Source organism: Trachinotus anak, unplaced genomic scaffold, assembly GCF_046630095.1.
Source record: "Trachinotus anak isolate AG129_WGS33_773 ecotype Australia unplaced genomic scaffold, CSIRO_AGI_Tana_v1 ptg000015l, whole genome shotgun sequence".
Classification (NCBI taxonomy): Eukaryota; Metazoa; Chordata; class Actinopteri; order Carangiformes; family Carangidae; genus Trachinotus; species Trachinotus anak.
In genome coordinates, this window is record NW_027273866.1 from 17,613,013 (window position 1) to 17,627,792 (window position 14,780).

At 41.2% G+C, this 14,780-nt stretch overlaps 2 protein-coding genes across 3 annotated transcripts in view; one reads left to right on the top strand and one right to left on the bottom strand.

The window, feature by feature from the left end:
• Nucleotides 1-7,545, top strand: part of znf839 (zinc finger protein 839) — a 12,155-nt gene extending 4,610 nt beyond the window's left edge. Inside the window, exons 6-10 of one of the 2 annotated variants that reach the window (XM_071498275.1) lie at nt 460-606; nt 2,836-2,940; nt 5,067-5,154; nt 5,404-5,446; nt 5,652-7,545. In XM_071498275.1, the coding sequence (XP_071354376.1) occupies nt 460-606; nt 2,836-2,940; nt 5,067-5,154; nt 5,404-5,446; nt 5,652-6,240 (972 nt within the window). In that variant the 3' untranslated portion in view covers nt 6,241-7,545. Of the gene's footprint in view, nt 1-459; nt 607-2,835; nt 2,941-5,066; nt 5,155-5,283; nt 5,447-5,651 lie in introns of both variants that reach the window. The other variant, XM_071498274.1, reaches the window with a different exon arrangement.
• Nucleotides 7,344-12,104, bottom strand: cinp (cyclin dependent kinase 2 interacting protein). The gene is made up of 5 exons (XM_071498281.1): nt 11,929-12,104; nt 10,534-10,705; nt 9,877-10,006; nt 8,677-8,806; nt 7,344-8,425 (listed from the first exon to the last, which is right to left on the bottom strand). Exons 1-5 carry the CDS (start codon nt 11,933-11,935, stop codon nt 8,223-8,225), a joined length of 642 nt encoding a protein of 213 aa, XP_071354382.1. The 5' UTR covers nt 11,936-12,104; the 3' UTR covers nt 7,344-8,222.
• Nucleotides 12,105-14,780: the final 2,676 nt, after the last annotated feature.

A 14,780-nucleotide genomic window follows, 5' to 3' on the forward strand; every position in this document is an offset into this window, starting at 1 on the left:
CCATGAGATAAGGTAGATTATGATTTGGAGCTTTACAAATAAAATTGAATTGAAAAAAGGGGCCATCTGAGGCAGTTTGGGCTTTTTAGGTTCTCCATGCCCATGAACAATTTGTAGAGACTGTAGGCCAGAACCAGAACCAGAACACACTGGAGGGATTATATATCTCATCAGGTTTGGGATTACCATGGGATCTTCCAGGAGGAGCAGGAAGATGCTGCTGGAAAGAAGGATGTCTGGACTAGTTTGTTTAGACTGCTGCCACCATGACCCAAACCCTGATAAGTGATGGAAAGTGGATGGATGATTAAAATGTAACAATTTATTCTGTTTTTAGAGGAAGTGCGTTTCTATCTTAGACAAGCTGGGTCTTCTCCTTTATCCTGTAAAATACTGCAGCAAACCTGGTTTATAGAGCATCGGTCCTGCCCCACTCAGAAACTGTCTTCTGGCCTTTAGGTGGAGCGCGGCGGTTCAGCACGGACTCGGTTTCCAGACATTTACCGTGAGTATGAGTCCCTGCAGGTTCAGGTGAAACAGGCCGCTCAGGATTACATCATCAGTCCACAGGGTGGAGCCACACCTCTTGAGGTCAGAAACATTGAGGTAAGAACTTCCACTGTGTCTTCTGTGTTCTACTGTGTTCCACTGTGTCTTCTGTGTCTACTGTGTCTTCTGTGTCTACTGTGTCTTCTGTGTCTCCTGTGTCCTACTGTGTTCTCCTGTGTTCTACTGTGTCTTCTGTGTTCTACTGTGTCTTCTATGTTCTCCTGTGTCTACTGTGACTTCTGTGTCTTCTGTGTTCTACTGTGTCTTCTGTGTTCTCCTGTGTCTTCTGTGTCTTCTGTGTTCTACTGTGTCTTCTGTGTTCTCCTGTGTCTTCTGTGTCTTCTGTGTTCTACTGTGTTCTCCTGTGTCTACTGTGTCTCCTGTGTTCTATTGTGTCTTCTGTGTTCTACTGTGTTCTCCTGTGTCTACTGTGTCTCCTGTGTTCTACTGTGTCTCCTGTATTCTACTGTGTTCTTCTGTCTTCTGTGTTCTGCTGTGCTCTGCTGTGTCTCCTGTGTTCTACTGTGTTCTATTGTGTCTCCTGTGTTCTACTGTGTCTTCTGTGTTCTGCTGTGTCAACTGTGTTCTACTGTGTCTCCTGTGTTCTACTGTATCTTCTGTGTTCTACTTTGTTCTGCTGTCGACTGTGTTCTATTGTGTTCTACTGTCGACTGTGTTCTCCTGTGTCTTCTGTGTTCTACTGTGTTCTGCTGTCGACTGTGTTTTCTGTGTTCTACTGTGTCAACTGTGTTGAATTGTGTCTCCTGTGTTTTACTGTGTCTTCTGTGTTCTGCTGTGTTCTACTGTGTCTCCTGTATTCTACTGTGTTCTGCTGTGTGTTCTGTGTTCTGCTCTGTTCTACTGTGTCTCTTGTATTCTACTGTGTTCTTCTGTGTCTTCTGTGTTCTGCTGTGTTCTATTGTGTCTCCTGTATTCTACTGTGTTCTTCTGTGTCTTCTGTGTTCTGCTGTGTTCTACTGTGTCTCTTGTATTCTACTGTGTTCTTCTGTGTCTTCTGTGTTCTGCTGTGTTCTACTGTGTCTCTTGTATTCTACTGTGTTCTTCTGTGTCTTCTGTGTTCTGCTGTGTTCTATTGTGTCTCCTGTATTCTACTGTGTTCTACTGGGTCTTCTGTGTTCTTCTCTGTCTTCTGTGTTCTGCTGTGCTCTACTGTGTCTCATGTGTTCTACTGTGTTCTATTGTGTCTCCTGTGTTCTACTGTGTCTTCTGTGTTCTGCTGTGTCAACTGTGTTCTACTGTATCTCCTGTGTTCTACTGTTTTCTACTGTGTCTTCTGTGTTCTACTTTGTTCTGCTGTCGACTGTGTTCTATTGTGTTCTACTGTCGACTGTGTTCTATTGTGTTCTACTGTCGACTGTGTTCTACTGTGTCTTCTGTGTTCTACTTTGTTCTGCTGTCAACTGTGTTCTATTGTGTTCTACTGTGTCGACTGTGTTCTACTGTGTCTTCTGTGTTCTACTGTGTTCTGCTGTCGACTGTGTTCTACTGTGTTCTACTGTGTCGACTGTGTTCTACTGTGTTTTCTGTGTTCTACTGTGTTCTACTGTGTCTTCTGTGTACTGCTGTGTTCTACTGTGTCTCCAGTATTCTACTGTGTTCTGCTGTGTCTCCCCTGTTCTTCTGTATTCTTCTGTGTTCTGTGTTCTGTGTTCTGTGTTCTGCTGTGTTCTGCTGTGTTCTACTGTGTTCTGCTGTGTCTTCTGTGTTCTGCTGTGTCTTCTGTGTTCTTCTGTGTTCTGCTGTGTTCTGCTGTGTTCTACTGTGTTCTGCTGTGTCTTCTGTGTTCTTCTGTGTTCTGCTGTGTTCTGCTGTGTCTTCTGTGTTCTTCTGTGTTCTGCTGTGTCTTCTGTGTTCTGCTGTGTCTTCTGTGTCCTTCTGTATTCTTCTGTGTTCTGCTGTGTTCTACTGTGTTCTGCTGTGTTCTTCTGTGTTCTGCTGTGTCTTCTGTGTTCTGCTGTGTCTTCTGTGTTCTGCTGTGTCTTCTGTGTCCTTATGTATTCTTCTGTGTTCTGCTGTGTTCTGCTGTGTCTTCTATGTTCTTCTGTGTTCTGCTGTGTTCTGCCGTGTTCCGCTGTGCTCTACTGTGTCTCCTATGTTCTACTGAGTTCTGCTGTGTTCTTCTGTGTTCTTCTGTGTTCTTCTGTGTTCTGCTGTGTTCTACTGTGTCTCCTGTGTCTACTGTGTTCTACTCTGGAAGTAACAGACCCTCAGTTGCAGGGTGGATGTAGCAGGTCCATAACCAGGTCACTGTTCTGTGTGATTCAGGTCGCCAGGTCTCTAGGGATCCTGGATGAGGTGAACAGGATGAAGGTGGTTGCTGGAGCATCTCCTAGTTCCAGTCTGACAAATAAGAACATTCGATACATGGAGGTAAACAAGCTGTCAGTAAGGTCAGGTTCTTAGAACAGGGTCCTGTTTAAATGTGGTTCCAGTTTAGATCTTTTTGCAGGTTATATTTGGCTTCAGACTGGATCAGTTAGCATCTGGATTTAGGTTCAGTCTAGATCCAGTCTGGCACTAATTTCAAGCTGCATCTTGCCTCCAGTCTGGATCTGGAACCAGTTTGAATTTGTATCCAGGTCATATCTGGTTCCAGTATATTTACCTGCACCTTGCTTTCTTTGGATCTTAATGTGTTTGTTCATGCAGACATCAGATCCTGATTTCAGAGGCCTGAGGCCTAGACTACAAAGCAGGTTCAACAGATCCAGGATAACTTTTCATTATCAGGTTTAACTGAACCCAACATTGACCGTCCTGATAACCTGGACTACAAAGCTGGCTCAGTTAACTCTGGTTTACCTGTCCAAACAACATCATCAGAACCATGAATAAAGTATTAATATGATATGAGAAGAAACTGAACCTGCAGGTAAGTTTAGTTACAGCGACATCATAAAGTGATATTCAACAAGGTGAAATGTAAACAATATGGTCACATGACTAGAATAAAAAAAAAAAACAAAACAGTAGAAATAATTTACTGATTAAAGTCAGTAAGGATATAGGCCTACTGTAAATAAGAGCATTAATTAGGGGCCCAAGCAGTGAATACTGCTGTGAATTTCTAATCATTCCATCTTTAAACTGTAAAACATCACAGTAACTCACCTGTACGTCCTATAGAGCTGAAATCTTACATCCACTGAATGATGATGAAAGTTTGCTTCACTGTAAACGATGGTCAGTTTAGTTTTATAAAATGTGCACAATAGATAAACATCTATATCTCCACAGGTTTTCATTCAAATGCTGCCAAGATGTTCTGTAGCTATAATTTTTAGTGTATGCACAACATTTTCATTTTTAATCAGTGTTGGACTCAAAGTAACCAAAATATTTGGGGATTCTCCTAAAACCTCCAGAATGATGTGTGATTTTTTTTCAGGACTTTCACACCAACATTTTGACCACTTGAAATGTTTTCAAGTGAAACAGGAAAAAATACCCCAGTTTTGCACGTGTGATTTCATAGCCTCAACTTGTGTGAAGGCGTGTGCAGCACATGTTTACCCAGTGGCACAACCAGGAAGTCACCTTCTCATGGGATACCAAGGTCAGGACTTTGAAACCCCAGATGGCCTAAGTCCTGCTTCAACCAAAGTTCAATAGCAATTAATACATATGGTTATGAAGAGCTACTTAGACCCTGATAATCGCTGCTAGCAGATACATTTAGTATTAAGTTTCTTTCTGAGTGTTTTCTTCTTCTGTCTGATGATGATGATGATGTGAATGTGATGAAGATCAAACAGTTAAAGTGATGTCAGACTGTTGGTGGAGAGAAGTAGTTGATGTGTGATGAAGTCAGACTGAAATGTTCATTTCTAATGATGAAGTATTGATCAGAGTGTGGATCATTGATCTGATCAGAGACATCACAGGTTTAGTTTTTATTTCCAGTTCTGCTCACAGAGTCTCCTACTGTTATTCTGAGCTGCAGTGATGAAGAGGAGTCACAGCTTCATCACTGTCAGGATCCTGTGGATGAAAGAATCTGTGTCCAGTTCAGATGAAGCTCTAATAGTTCTGATGGAGTTATTTAGTGATAAACTCTCCTCTGTTTGTTAGAAGCTGTTTTAAAACCAGAGTGGACACATGGAAAGACTCCAACAGCAGAACATCCACTGATCCATACAAACATCTACTGATCTTTATTATTAGACTTTGTTCTCCACTCTTTTGTCCCTGACAGGATCCTGTAGACATGATGACTGAGGTTTTCCAGGTATCTGATTCATCAGTAGTTTTGATCTGATCCAGAGCAGGTTGGGAGTTCAGCATCTGTTACCATGGTGATTTACCTCAGTAACAAGTGAACCACCATGGTAACACTGAAAACCAGAGTTAAGCCTGAAGTTACCTTGATGACCTCAGATCCTGGTTCAGGACAGACCTCTGATGTTACCTATTGTTATCTGTTGGAAACCACGACTCTGTAACAGGTAAACCTGATCAGGTTCAGTCTGATTTCATCAGAAAATAAATTTTCCCAGAATTCCAAGATGCTGCCGCCGTCAAAGAGATTCAAAATGGAGAACAGCGTTCCAGTTCACCAGAACGGCATTGAGACGAACAGAACAGGTACAGTTACTGCAGCTGTACTAAAGTAGTACTGCGCTCTACTACATTAGTACTACAGTATTACTACACCTGTGTTACTCCACTGTAACTGGACTGATTTCACATTTCTTTGTCTTTGCACTTTTTAAGGCGGGACAACAGTGACCCCTGTGACCTCTGTGACTCCTGTGATCCCTGTGACCTCTGTGACCTCTGTGACCTCCCCTCTGAAGTCCTGCTCAGTCTCTGTGTCTCCTCTCATGATTCCAGATGGATCCAAACTACTGACCACCACCGCTGACTCCACCCCCAGGTGAGCTGATCCTGCTCCCATCCTCCTAGTGTACAGGTAGAACAGGTGATCATATGAAGATGTGGTGTAAAGCTCAGAAGCTGGTGGTGCTCTGTCTCACCAACCTAAAGGTTTTGCTGCCTGGTGTATCGGTGTTACACCTCGACCAAGTGTGCTGAGCTCATCTGGTATTTCGAGGTATGAATGTGTTTCTCTGATCCCTCAGCTCCTCTGACTCCACCTCTGCAAATACAATCTCCATCAAGGCTCCGCTACCTGCAACACCTATGGAGATCACCCCAGGTGGAGATCAGGGGGAGGGGCCTCTGCAGACTGACGTCCAGGTGGACCCTCTGCCAGCAGGCCAGCACCAGGCCCTGAGCACCACTGACATTGCAGCCCAGATGAAGGAGCTGGAGAGAGATCTGGGTTCAAGTCCCAGGACTACTGCAGATACAAAGACACTTGAGTTTGGCTCCACCCAGACACCCGGATCCACCACGATCCAGACACTTGAGTCCAGCACAGACCAGACTCTGGCATCCTCTCAGCCTCAGCAGAGAGACTCATCCCAGTCTGACTCCAGCACCACGGATGGCTGCGAGGCCAAAGAGCTGCAAGAGGGACAGGAGATCTACATCCAGACTGAGGGGCTGACAGTCCAGCTGGCAGAGCCTGGATCGGAGCGCATTGTCATTGTCAACGGACCAGATGGGACCACTATGCATATCCAGACTCCAGAGGGGGTCCCCCTGGAGGCAGTCCAGGCCTTGCTGGGCATTGAGGCATCAGACAGTGCCAAAGCTCCTCAATAAACTGCTCTGAACTGAGTAGAACCAGAAACTGACCTGAGCCACCCCACACTGACAGTGAGTCTGGACTTTAAGGTGGTATTTATTAGGTGGTATGACCCCTCGGGTGATGTCAATGGACAATACCTGAAGCTGAGAGCCCACACAGGTGAACATCATTAAAGAGTTGACCATCACCTAGGTCCATGAAACACCTAAAAGACAAGTCAACAAACACCTGTCTGTCTCTGTCCTGCTGGGGCGGAGCATTAACACACTTGTCAGTCTGACCATCAAACTCACCAACTCATGTTCAGCATCTAATGCAGTTTCTTGCAGCACCCCCTTAGGACAAAGTTAGCATTACAACTGTGGGTGTAGTGAACAGAGCAGCCTGTAGGGGGCACTGACAGATCTTCAAACTGCTAGTTTGTGGTTTCAGGTGTCACTGTTGGCTCCGCCTCGACCTGAGCTTGTCGGATGTTGTCAATGTGACATTAGACTGAACTTCCTGTTTCGCAACAAATTGAAGATCTTCCAACAAACACCTAGAGTTTTTTTTTTTTTTTCAAAATGTCAAAACATCTGTTCAGAAACCAGAAGGCTGCGTCTGGAGTCAACGTCCAGGCTCCTCATCAATTACCAAATTTTCTCAATTAATTTTTATTGTTTTCATTTTGTCGTGCTCATACTTAATATTTGAACACTGTTACCCTGAGAGAAATGATGAACCTGTTTACATGAAACTGAAAAGGTAACAACACAAATCTAACCCTGATCAGTAAATCCTGACCTCAGGTTAAATATGAGCAGCATCACTTATTGGGATGATGAGATAATCAGATTGTGACTGATATAATACAAACTACATAGTGTCCCCTTCTGGGCTGCTGAACTTATTGTCTCAGTTCATCTTGATGTTTGATTGGTTCATTCAGTTCTCACCTTTAATGATGTCATGGGTGGCTTGACAGGAGGTACCAGATCTTCCTGCTGGTTTTTAAGGAATCTGGAGGGATTGTAAATTTGTAAACTTTTTTTTTCTCCAGTGTTTCCATATTTGGACTTGTTCGTTTAAAAAAAACGATTAGTTGGCTGTTTATATGTAGATAAATATGAAAACAAAGTTTAAAAAAGGTTGCACTATTTTATTACTTTTTATAAAACTTCACAGCAAAACATTTTCCAAAGGTGAACTCAATGTTTGTAGTCGTTTGGAGAGTCGACGTGAGGATGGAAGTTTATTGATTTGTCATGTTGACCGTTCAAGTGCTGAATGCATTTAACACAGTTCATGTTCCTCCAATAAACCGATGTGACAAACTCAAACCACGATCTCAGTTTAATGATTTCACATGATGGAAGTTTGAGGTAAATTTACCCAGAATGAAACATCTTCCATGTCAGCAGTTCAGTTATTACACAGGTCATGGTGGGAACTTGTTTCATGAACTACACTGATGTTACTCCGCATGACTTGAGGATCATTTTAGTGATTCCTCTTAATTCCTCTGGGTCACTTCACAGTAGCTTTTGTTAATTGTTGTTAAATCCTCACAGCGACACATCGGGGTCATTGGATAGTTTCTAAATTACCAGATACTTTGTGCTTCAGTAAAACTTCAGATGTCAGAAACAAAACGAAAAATAGTTTTACTGTTTCAGTAACAAATGAAATATTTATTTAATGTCAGCACTTGATAAATAGACATTTATCAACATTGAAAGTTAATTTGAGCTACTCTGACAGAAAAGATAAGAGTAAAGGGAGAAGCTCTGCTTGTATGTCTAGTGGACATCAAACAGTTAACGTTTAGGTTGCAGGTGACTGGTTTCACCTGTTCACCTGTTTCTGTCTCTATATCTGGTCTTGCACCAGAAATGTAAATCAGACAGCTAAGCTAGCGCTTTACCCCTGAGCTGAATTTTTGAGCTAAGCCAGGCAACACCTGGATTCTCAGAGATGAGCCTGACATTGACCACATGACCCTGGGGGACAGATGACATCACAGTGGGCGGTGTCCAGTCTCCAGCAGCACAGATTCCAGGGTCAATCTGATCTTGGGGGGGATACAGGGCTGGTGCAGCCAACAGGACAGGTAGACCATGCAGAGGTCAGAAGTGGCAGTGTGGGCGAGTTCCTGCAGGATTGTCTGCTTCAGCTTCAGCTCCTGACTGAAGGCTTCCCATAGGACACCAGACGTCGACTCTGGAAGAAGAAAAAACGTCATTGCCACATCAGACAAAACATCTTTTCACCAAAAACAATTGAACTCATCTTCAATGGAAACTGCTTGTTTTTCTACAGATAATAATTTTCAGCCCTGTTAGGCTGAAACAGAGCTGATGAATATCTCAGACTGTGAACAGGTGGGACATACTGACATTCTACAGTTAGGTCTGCTGACATCATTTAGGTCAATGTGATGTCATTGCTCAGATGAGTAGAAGTGGACTCACCAAAGTGTTTGGTGTACCAGGTGTGAAACAGAGGAAACTTTCTCCCTTTGGGCCCAAACTGAAATTCCTCCAGATCGTGAATGCCACGCTGTGATGTCATTAAATGCTCCATCTTTGTCACCAAGATGACCTACCAGGAAGAACACAACACACCTCAGAAGAAGAAATTAAACAAATAAGCTCTAATTTGTCCTGATTGAACAGTTTGTGTAGAATATCAGGATCAGCTGACGGGACATCAGAGCAGGAAGCATCAGGTTTTCAGGCAGTCTGTCCTATTCTCGTCAACGTCATATCTCTGTAACACCTTCAGGGATTTTTTTCAAATTTGGCACAAACTTCCACTTGGACTCAAGAATGGATTGATTACATTTTGATGGTCAAAGGTCACTGTGATCTCACAAAACACGTTTTTGGTCATTACTCATGAATTCATACACCTATTATGACGCAATTTAACTCACGTCTATAAGGATAAAATAAAGTGATGACATTTTATATCCAAATGGTCAAAGGTCAACTTCACTGTGACATCATCACTGTAACTCAAGAAGGAGAAATTCAATTCAATTCAATTCAATTTTATTTGTATAGCGCCAAATCATAATATACATTATCTCAAGGCACTTTACAGGGTCAGGTCAAGACCTTACTTTGTTACAGAATAAACCCAACAGTTCCCACAAAGAGCAAGCGCTTGGCGACAGGGGGGAGGAAAAACTCCCTTTTAACAGGAACAAACCTCCAACAGAACCGGGCTCAGGGTGGGCGGCCGTCTGCCTCGACCGGTTGGGTTTAGGAGAAGATAGAAAGAGGGGGAGGGGGAGGAGAGGGGAGAGAAGAGAGAGAGAGAGAGACCAGGAACAGCTGTGTTTGTTTTGTGACCAAATTTCCTGCAACTTGACTGGTTGGTGGAAGAAACAACCACAAAGTGGTGATTCAGGTCTGTGACATGAGATTAAAAAAATTAATGAAACACCTGAAAGAGTTCAGGTTGTTCTGAAACATGTGGCTGGATGTCTAGATTTTCATTTTGGTGGCCTTCTTAAACAGGCTAGAAGTAACCCCCACACACATGTGAGTTAAGTGGTGTGTACAGCTGTCTGCTCCAACTCAGCATTTACCAAAGCACCAGCCAAGTGTTTTTTTTCCTGAAGCTTCCTCCTCAATTCAATAAATGTAAATGAGTTCAAGTGTCACCATTTTGTCAACGACATCCTGAAGTTTGCAGCATTCGTTCTGCAGCTCTGCAGCTCCACCTTTTGGAGCTGATGTAGCTGGGGAAGGTGTTGAAGACTCGACCACCAGCTGCAGCTGATTGCTCTGAGAACTGAAGGAGAGAAAAGTGTCAGTCACACACAAATGACAATTATAAAAAGTAATGTGATTCACAGACAGGAGGTGCTACAGGTGAAGCTCCTGAACTGGTAAACATCAAACTTCAAATCACTGTCAGTGAGTTTCAGTGACTGAAATAATTTCCTCTGTTCAAAGTCTGATTCAGGAAATGTGATTTGTCATGTGAAACTTTCAGATGTGACGTGTTTCAGAGACATTTTTGTATCAACACAACAGTCTGAACCGATTCAGAAGTAAGTTAACCCTCCTGCAGGGGTATAGGTGTATTGTGGGTAATGTGGGCACCAGGTTTTGACAAGGATAAAGAATGTGTGGAATAAAAATATCTGTGTTTCTGCTGCATTGACAGTGTTACGGGAGGGAAATTATTAATCTGAAGAGACTGTTGTAAATTGATTGTGATGAATCTGTAAATTAATGATCACCTGTCAGTGATTTGTTGTCTGATTTGATGATGCTGACACACTGAATCCTTCATCACTACGAACATTAACTCACAGTCTCATATTAACGATGTTTGCTGCAACGTTGAATCCGTCCTCGTTGAGCTTTTCCCACCGCAGCATCAGGTTGTGCCAGTCAGCCGCATTATCTTTGATCTTTCGGGCACTTCCTGTGACAGCAGAGCACTTCCTGTTTGCTGAGGTAACTGTGATGTCACCTGACTCACCTGAGAACACAGTTTACCTGGTTTTATCATTGAACACAACAACAAAACATTTCGTGTAGCCATACATTTACATATTATTGTTTTTGTAGTTTTCTCATAACAACAAAGAGAAAAATTAGTTCATATGTTTAATTCATCGTATTATTATTATCATTATCATTATGACAAGTGTTTTTATTTAGAGAATTTAGACTGATGTACTCTGCATGTAGAGCAGATGGATTAGAACATAAACATCTGTGAAACCAAGAACAAGTAAACATCAAACTTTAAACCAAGAGCAGTTTGAGGGTAAAACTATTTAATAATATATAAATAAACAAATCTGTCCAGAATATGACTAAACTAACAATGTCAAACTGAAACTGCACAATAATAATAGTCTGATTTAATAATCTGATTTCGTTTTAAGACCACTACAGGTCAAGCTTCAGGAGGGCTTTGGCTGACTGGAGTCTTGAGTTCTTCATTCAAAGGAAATCTGTATCTGTGATGAACTTGAGTTTCTATCTCAGTGAACTGAGCTTCATATATCGATCTTCTGATGGTCCACTCTTTGGTCTGCTCGATCGTGGTTTGGATACAACTGATATAGTTTCTGCAAAGCAGTTTAGAGCTCCATGCCCTACCCTGTTAGAAACCTTTAGTCCAGCCCTGGTCTAACTCTGAGAAAAACCCTCTTTACTCAGAATAACTGTTTGACTCCTCACACAACTTGAGAAAATCTAAGCTCTGTACAAAGGTTGATTAAATCTGATCATTGATCCACATACAGAACATGATACCTACACGCATTTTAAATGTTTCTGAAACTTTCGGGTTATTTCCAGGTTTGTGTGAAAATATTAGAGATTTTCTCAGACATTTGGACCCTCTGTGTACACACATCTATATGTATGTATGTACACACATGTACACACATACATATAGATGTGCGCCCTTCATCAGTACCATCTTCTGTTTACTGAAGTGTTTCTGGAGTTTTGACCTCTGGACTTTTTCACTTTCTCCACCTACTTCCTTTGTTTCATGAAGCTCCTCAGCTGGAAGCATCAATCAGTTTAATTATTACTTGTTATATTTTATTGTCACACCTCAAATGTTCACTTCTCTGAGAAACAAAGCAGCGAACTGATTTCGGCTTCAGATTGGTCAAAATATCGATCCATTAACCCGCTACAGAAATCGATGATCGATCATGTGATCAGCAGATGTTCACTCACCATCCATTTGAACAACAAATCTCTCCCATGGATGTATCACAACAACAGGATGCCGGATCTCACACCCGTTCAGTCCAACACGCCTGTCGCACACGCCGAAAAGGTTCTGGTTTACGGGTTACTTCCATACACTGTATATGAACAGGTTACTTCCGTGTTATGCAGCCCATAGAGACTGCGCAGTAGCGTCACTCCCATCATGCCTTGCAATGAGAACGCGAGAACAACGGCCTCGATCCGGCTCTGCTGACTTTATGGATGTGTTTTTATATTATTTATATTTTACATACAGTCTATGGTAATAAGACTTCTGCAGCACAACCACACCACAGAGGAATGTCTTTTACTGAAATATGAAGTTTAATATTATTAACCTTGCTGACATTCCAGTTCGTGCTTTATCCCAACAACATGTGGTCTCTTTACCCTGGGCTGTTTTCCATGGGAGTAAATTTGTTTCTAATATTTATTAGGAAAAGGTTTGGATGTTGCCGCACAGATTTCTGATTAATAACAAAATAAAAGAGGTTTCCTTTAAACTATCACACAGATTTTAGCCTAAGAGTCAGTATCTGACACGATTTGTTAAATCAATGAGTCCTATTTGTCGTTTTTGCAAAACTCAAACCCTGACTATTACACATTTATTTTGGGACTGCACCCTTTCCAGAAATCTTTGGAGGGAACTGGATGCTTTCATTATGTCCAAAATTTGTAATAATTGATGATAATAATATGTAATAATTTGATAATAGAAATTGAAAAATATATGTCCACCATTTCTAACAGTACAGATAGAAAAGTAATTAAGTTGTATAATGCCTGCCTACGTTATAATATTTTTGTTTAACATAATACTTTTCTTTTACTTATGGTTGTTAAAACGTAGATTTGTTTATACATGTGTTTGTTCTTATAATTGTTTATAGATCTGTTTGTTCTAATGAAATACTTTCAAACAAAAAAAGACTTCTACAGGACTCGCTCGGGGCTTAAAACTATGGATTTATACAAATGGCAACAGCAACAAACATTGAAGACAATGTTCTAAAAAGTAAGGAGGTATTAAACCCCACACTCGATATTGTAGTTATTTCACATGTAAAGAGTTCATTTATTTGTGATGTTAGAGGGAAAACGAGTCATCATTCAGTTTGAAGCTTTAGAGCCTAAAGTCACATCGGATTCAACATAAAAAAAATCATAACATGGCAATAATATTAAGTTCGAATTGTCTTTTAGGCATTTTTAAGATATGGATGCTACATGTGACAGATAACTACAACGCGTCAGACAAAGTTATTACGACAGCTTTACTTTCTGTCATTGAAAAGCATATTTATATGGCATGTTGTCTTCTTTTTTATATAAAAAACGTGCAGTGCTATAGTTATGGTTATATTTTTTTTGTCTATTTTTGACTCTTTTCCATAGCTATATGCTACAGTCAGGACTGGAATTATGTATTATAAGGTCTTATTCATGGTTGAGCCCGAGAACTTTCAACTATTACAGGCTGAACCTCCAGTGTCACACGCCTTTCTCCTAAAGTGACATGTTCTGTCACTCCACTCTCTGCCTGACAGGAGAAAACATTTATTTATAGTGCAGTAAATCAAATACCTGGTGATTATTTGACCGTGTTGATTTATTTCATCGTCTTATCACTATGATCCACCAAAACTTTTCAGTTTTACTTGTATTTAAATATTTATTTATTTATTAAGTCACTGTTAAACACTAAATTGTATTTAATATTGTATTAAAAAAAAATTTCAAGTGAAGCTGTTTTATTTGTGACTACTTTCTGTCAAACTGAGCCACATATAGTTTGTAAGAGCCAAACTAAGGACCCTGCTCTTTAACATGTAAACCACTGTGGACTGAAGGACACAAACTGTGATGTGGGTTCATCACAGAGCATTTTCCACTTTCAATCTAAAAAGGAAATTAAACTCCTTGAGATTCATTTACATGATGTGAGTTAAATTCAATCTTTTTAAGGTAATAAATAATCATCCTTATTGGATGATACATCATCATCATTAGACTTTAATATTCAGACTCTCTCAGGCTGCACGGTGTGACTCTGTTATGAAACAGTTCAACACTTTTACAATATTTCCTCAACACTGCAGATGTTCACAAACGTAGGTGTCACAGAACCCAGGTGAAAATACCTTGAACTACATTAATGTCACAGATATTTGATCTGAAAAAAAAAATCATAACCAGGCAAAAATATTACGTTTAAATTGTCTTTTAGGCAATTTTAAGATATTGATGCTGCATGTGACAGAAAACTACAACTCATCATATAAAGTTATTACGTTTACTTTCTGTCATTGAGCAGCAGATTTATACGACATGTCTTCTTTAAAGAACTGCAGGGCTGTAGTGAAGCTTTATGTCCCGTCACTGCTCTTTCTATGTTTCACTGTTCTGTTTCACAGATATTTGATTTGAAAATGAAAAATATATCAAAATATTTTTTTATAAAGATGTAATTTAAATGAAGAATGCCTCTGAACATTTACTGTACACTGAGCTCACACTGAGGGAGTCAGAGGCGGTGATGAGGACGGTTCCTCCCTCAGGGACAGAGAGGGGCCGCGGGCTGCAGCGGCTCAGGCCCCCGCTGCTGACCCGGAGGACGCTGCGTCCAGGCCGGACTCAGTTCTAGTTGAACCCGCTGACACAGTGAAGGTCGCTCATCTATAAATACTGAGGCGGTGGTTGTTGATGACAGGTGGTGACCTGCAGTCAGGAGGAGACTCTGCTGCTCACACATCACACAAACTATCACAGAAGCTCAGGGACTGAAATTAAAACACCTGAAGAAACTGACGGAG

What these genes read in the sequence shown, in the direction of transcription:
- cinp (XM_071498281.1), bottom strand. An exon ending in AACATCGTTAATATGAGACT is followed by an intron (nt 10,007 to 10,533) that starts GTGAGTTAATGT and finishes TCTCTCCTTCAG; the next exon opens with TTCTCAGAGCAATCAGCTGC. An exon ending in CTGGTACACCAAACACTTTG is followed by an intron (nt 8,426 to 8,676) that starts GTGAGTCCACTT and finishes TTCTTCTTCCAG; the next exon opens with AGTCGACGTCTGGTGTCCTA.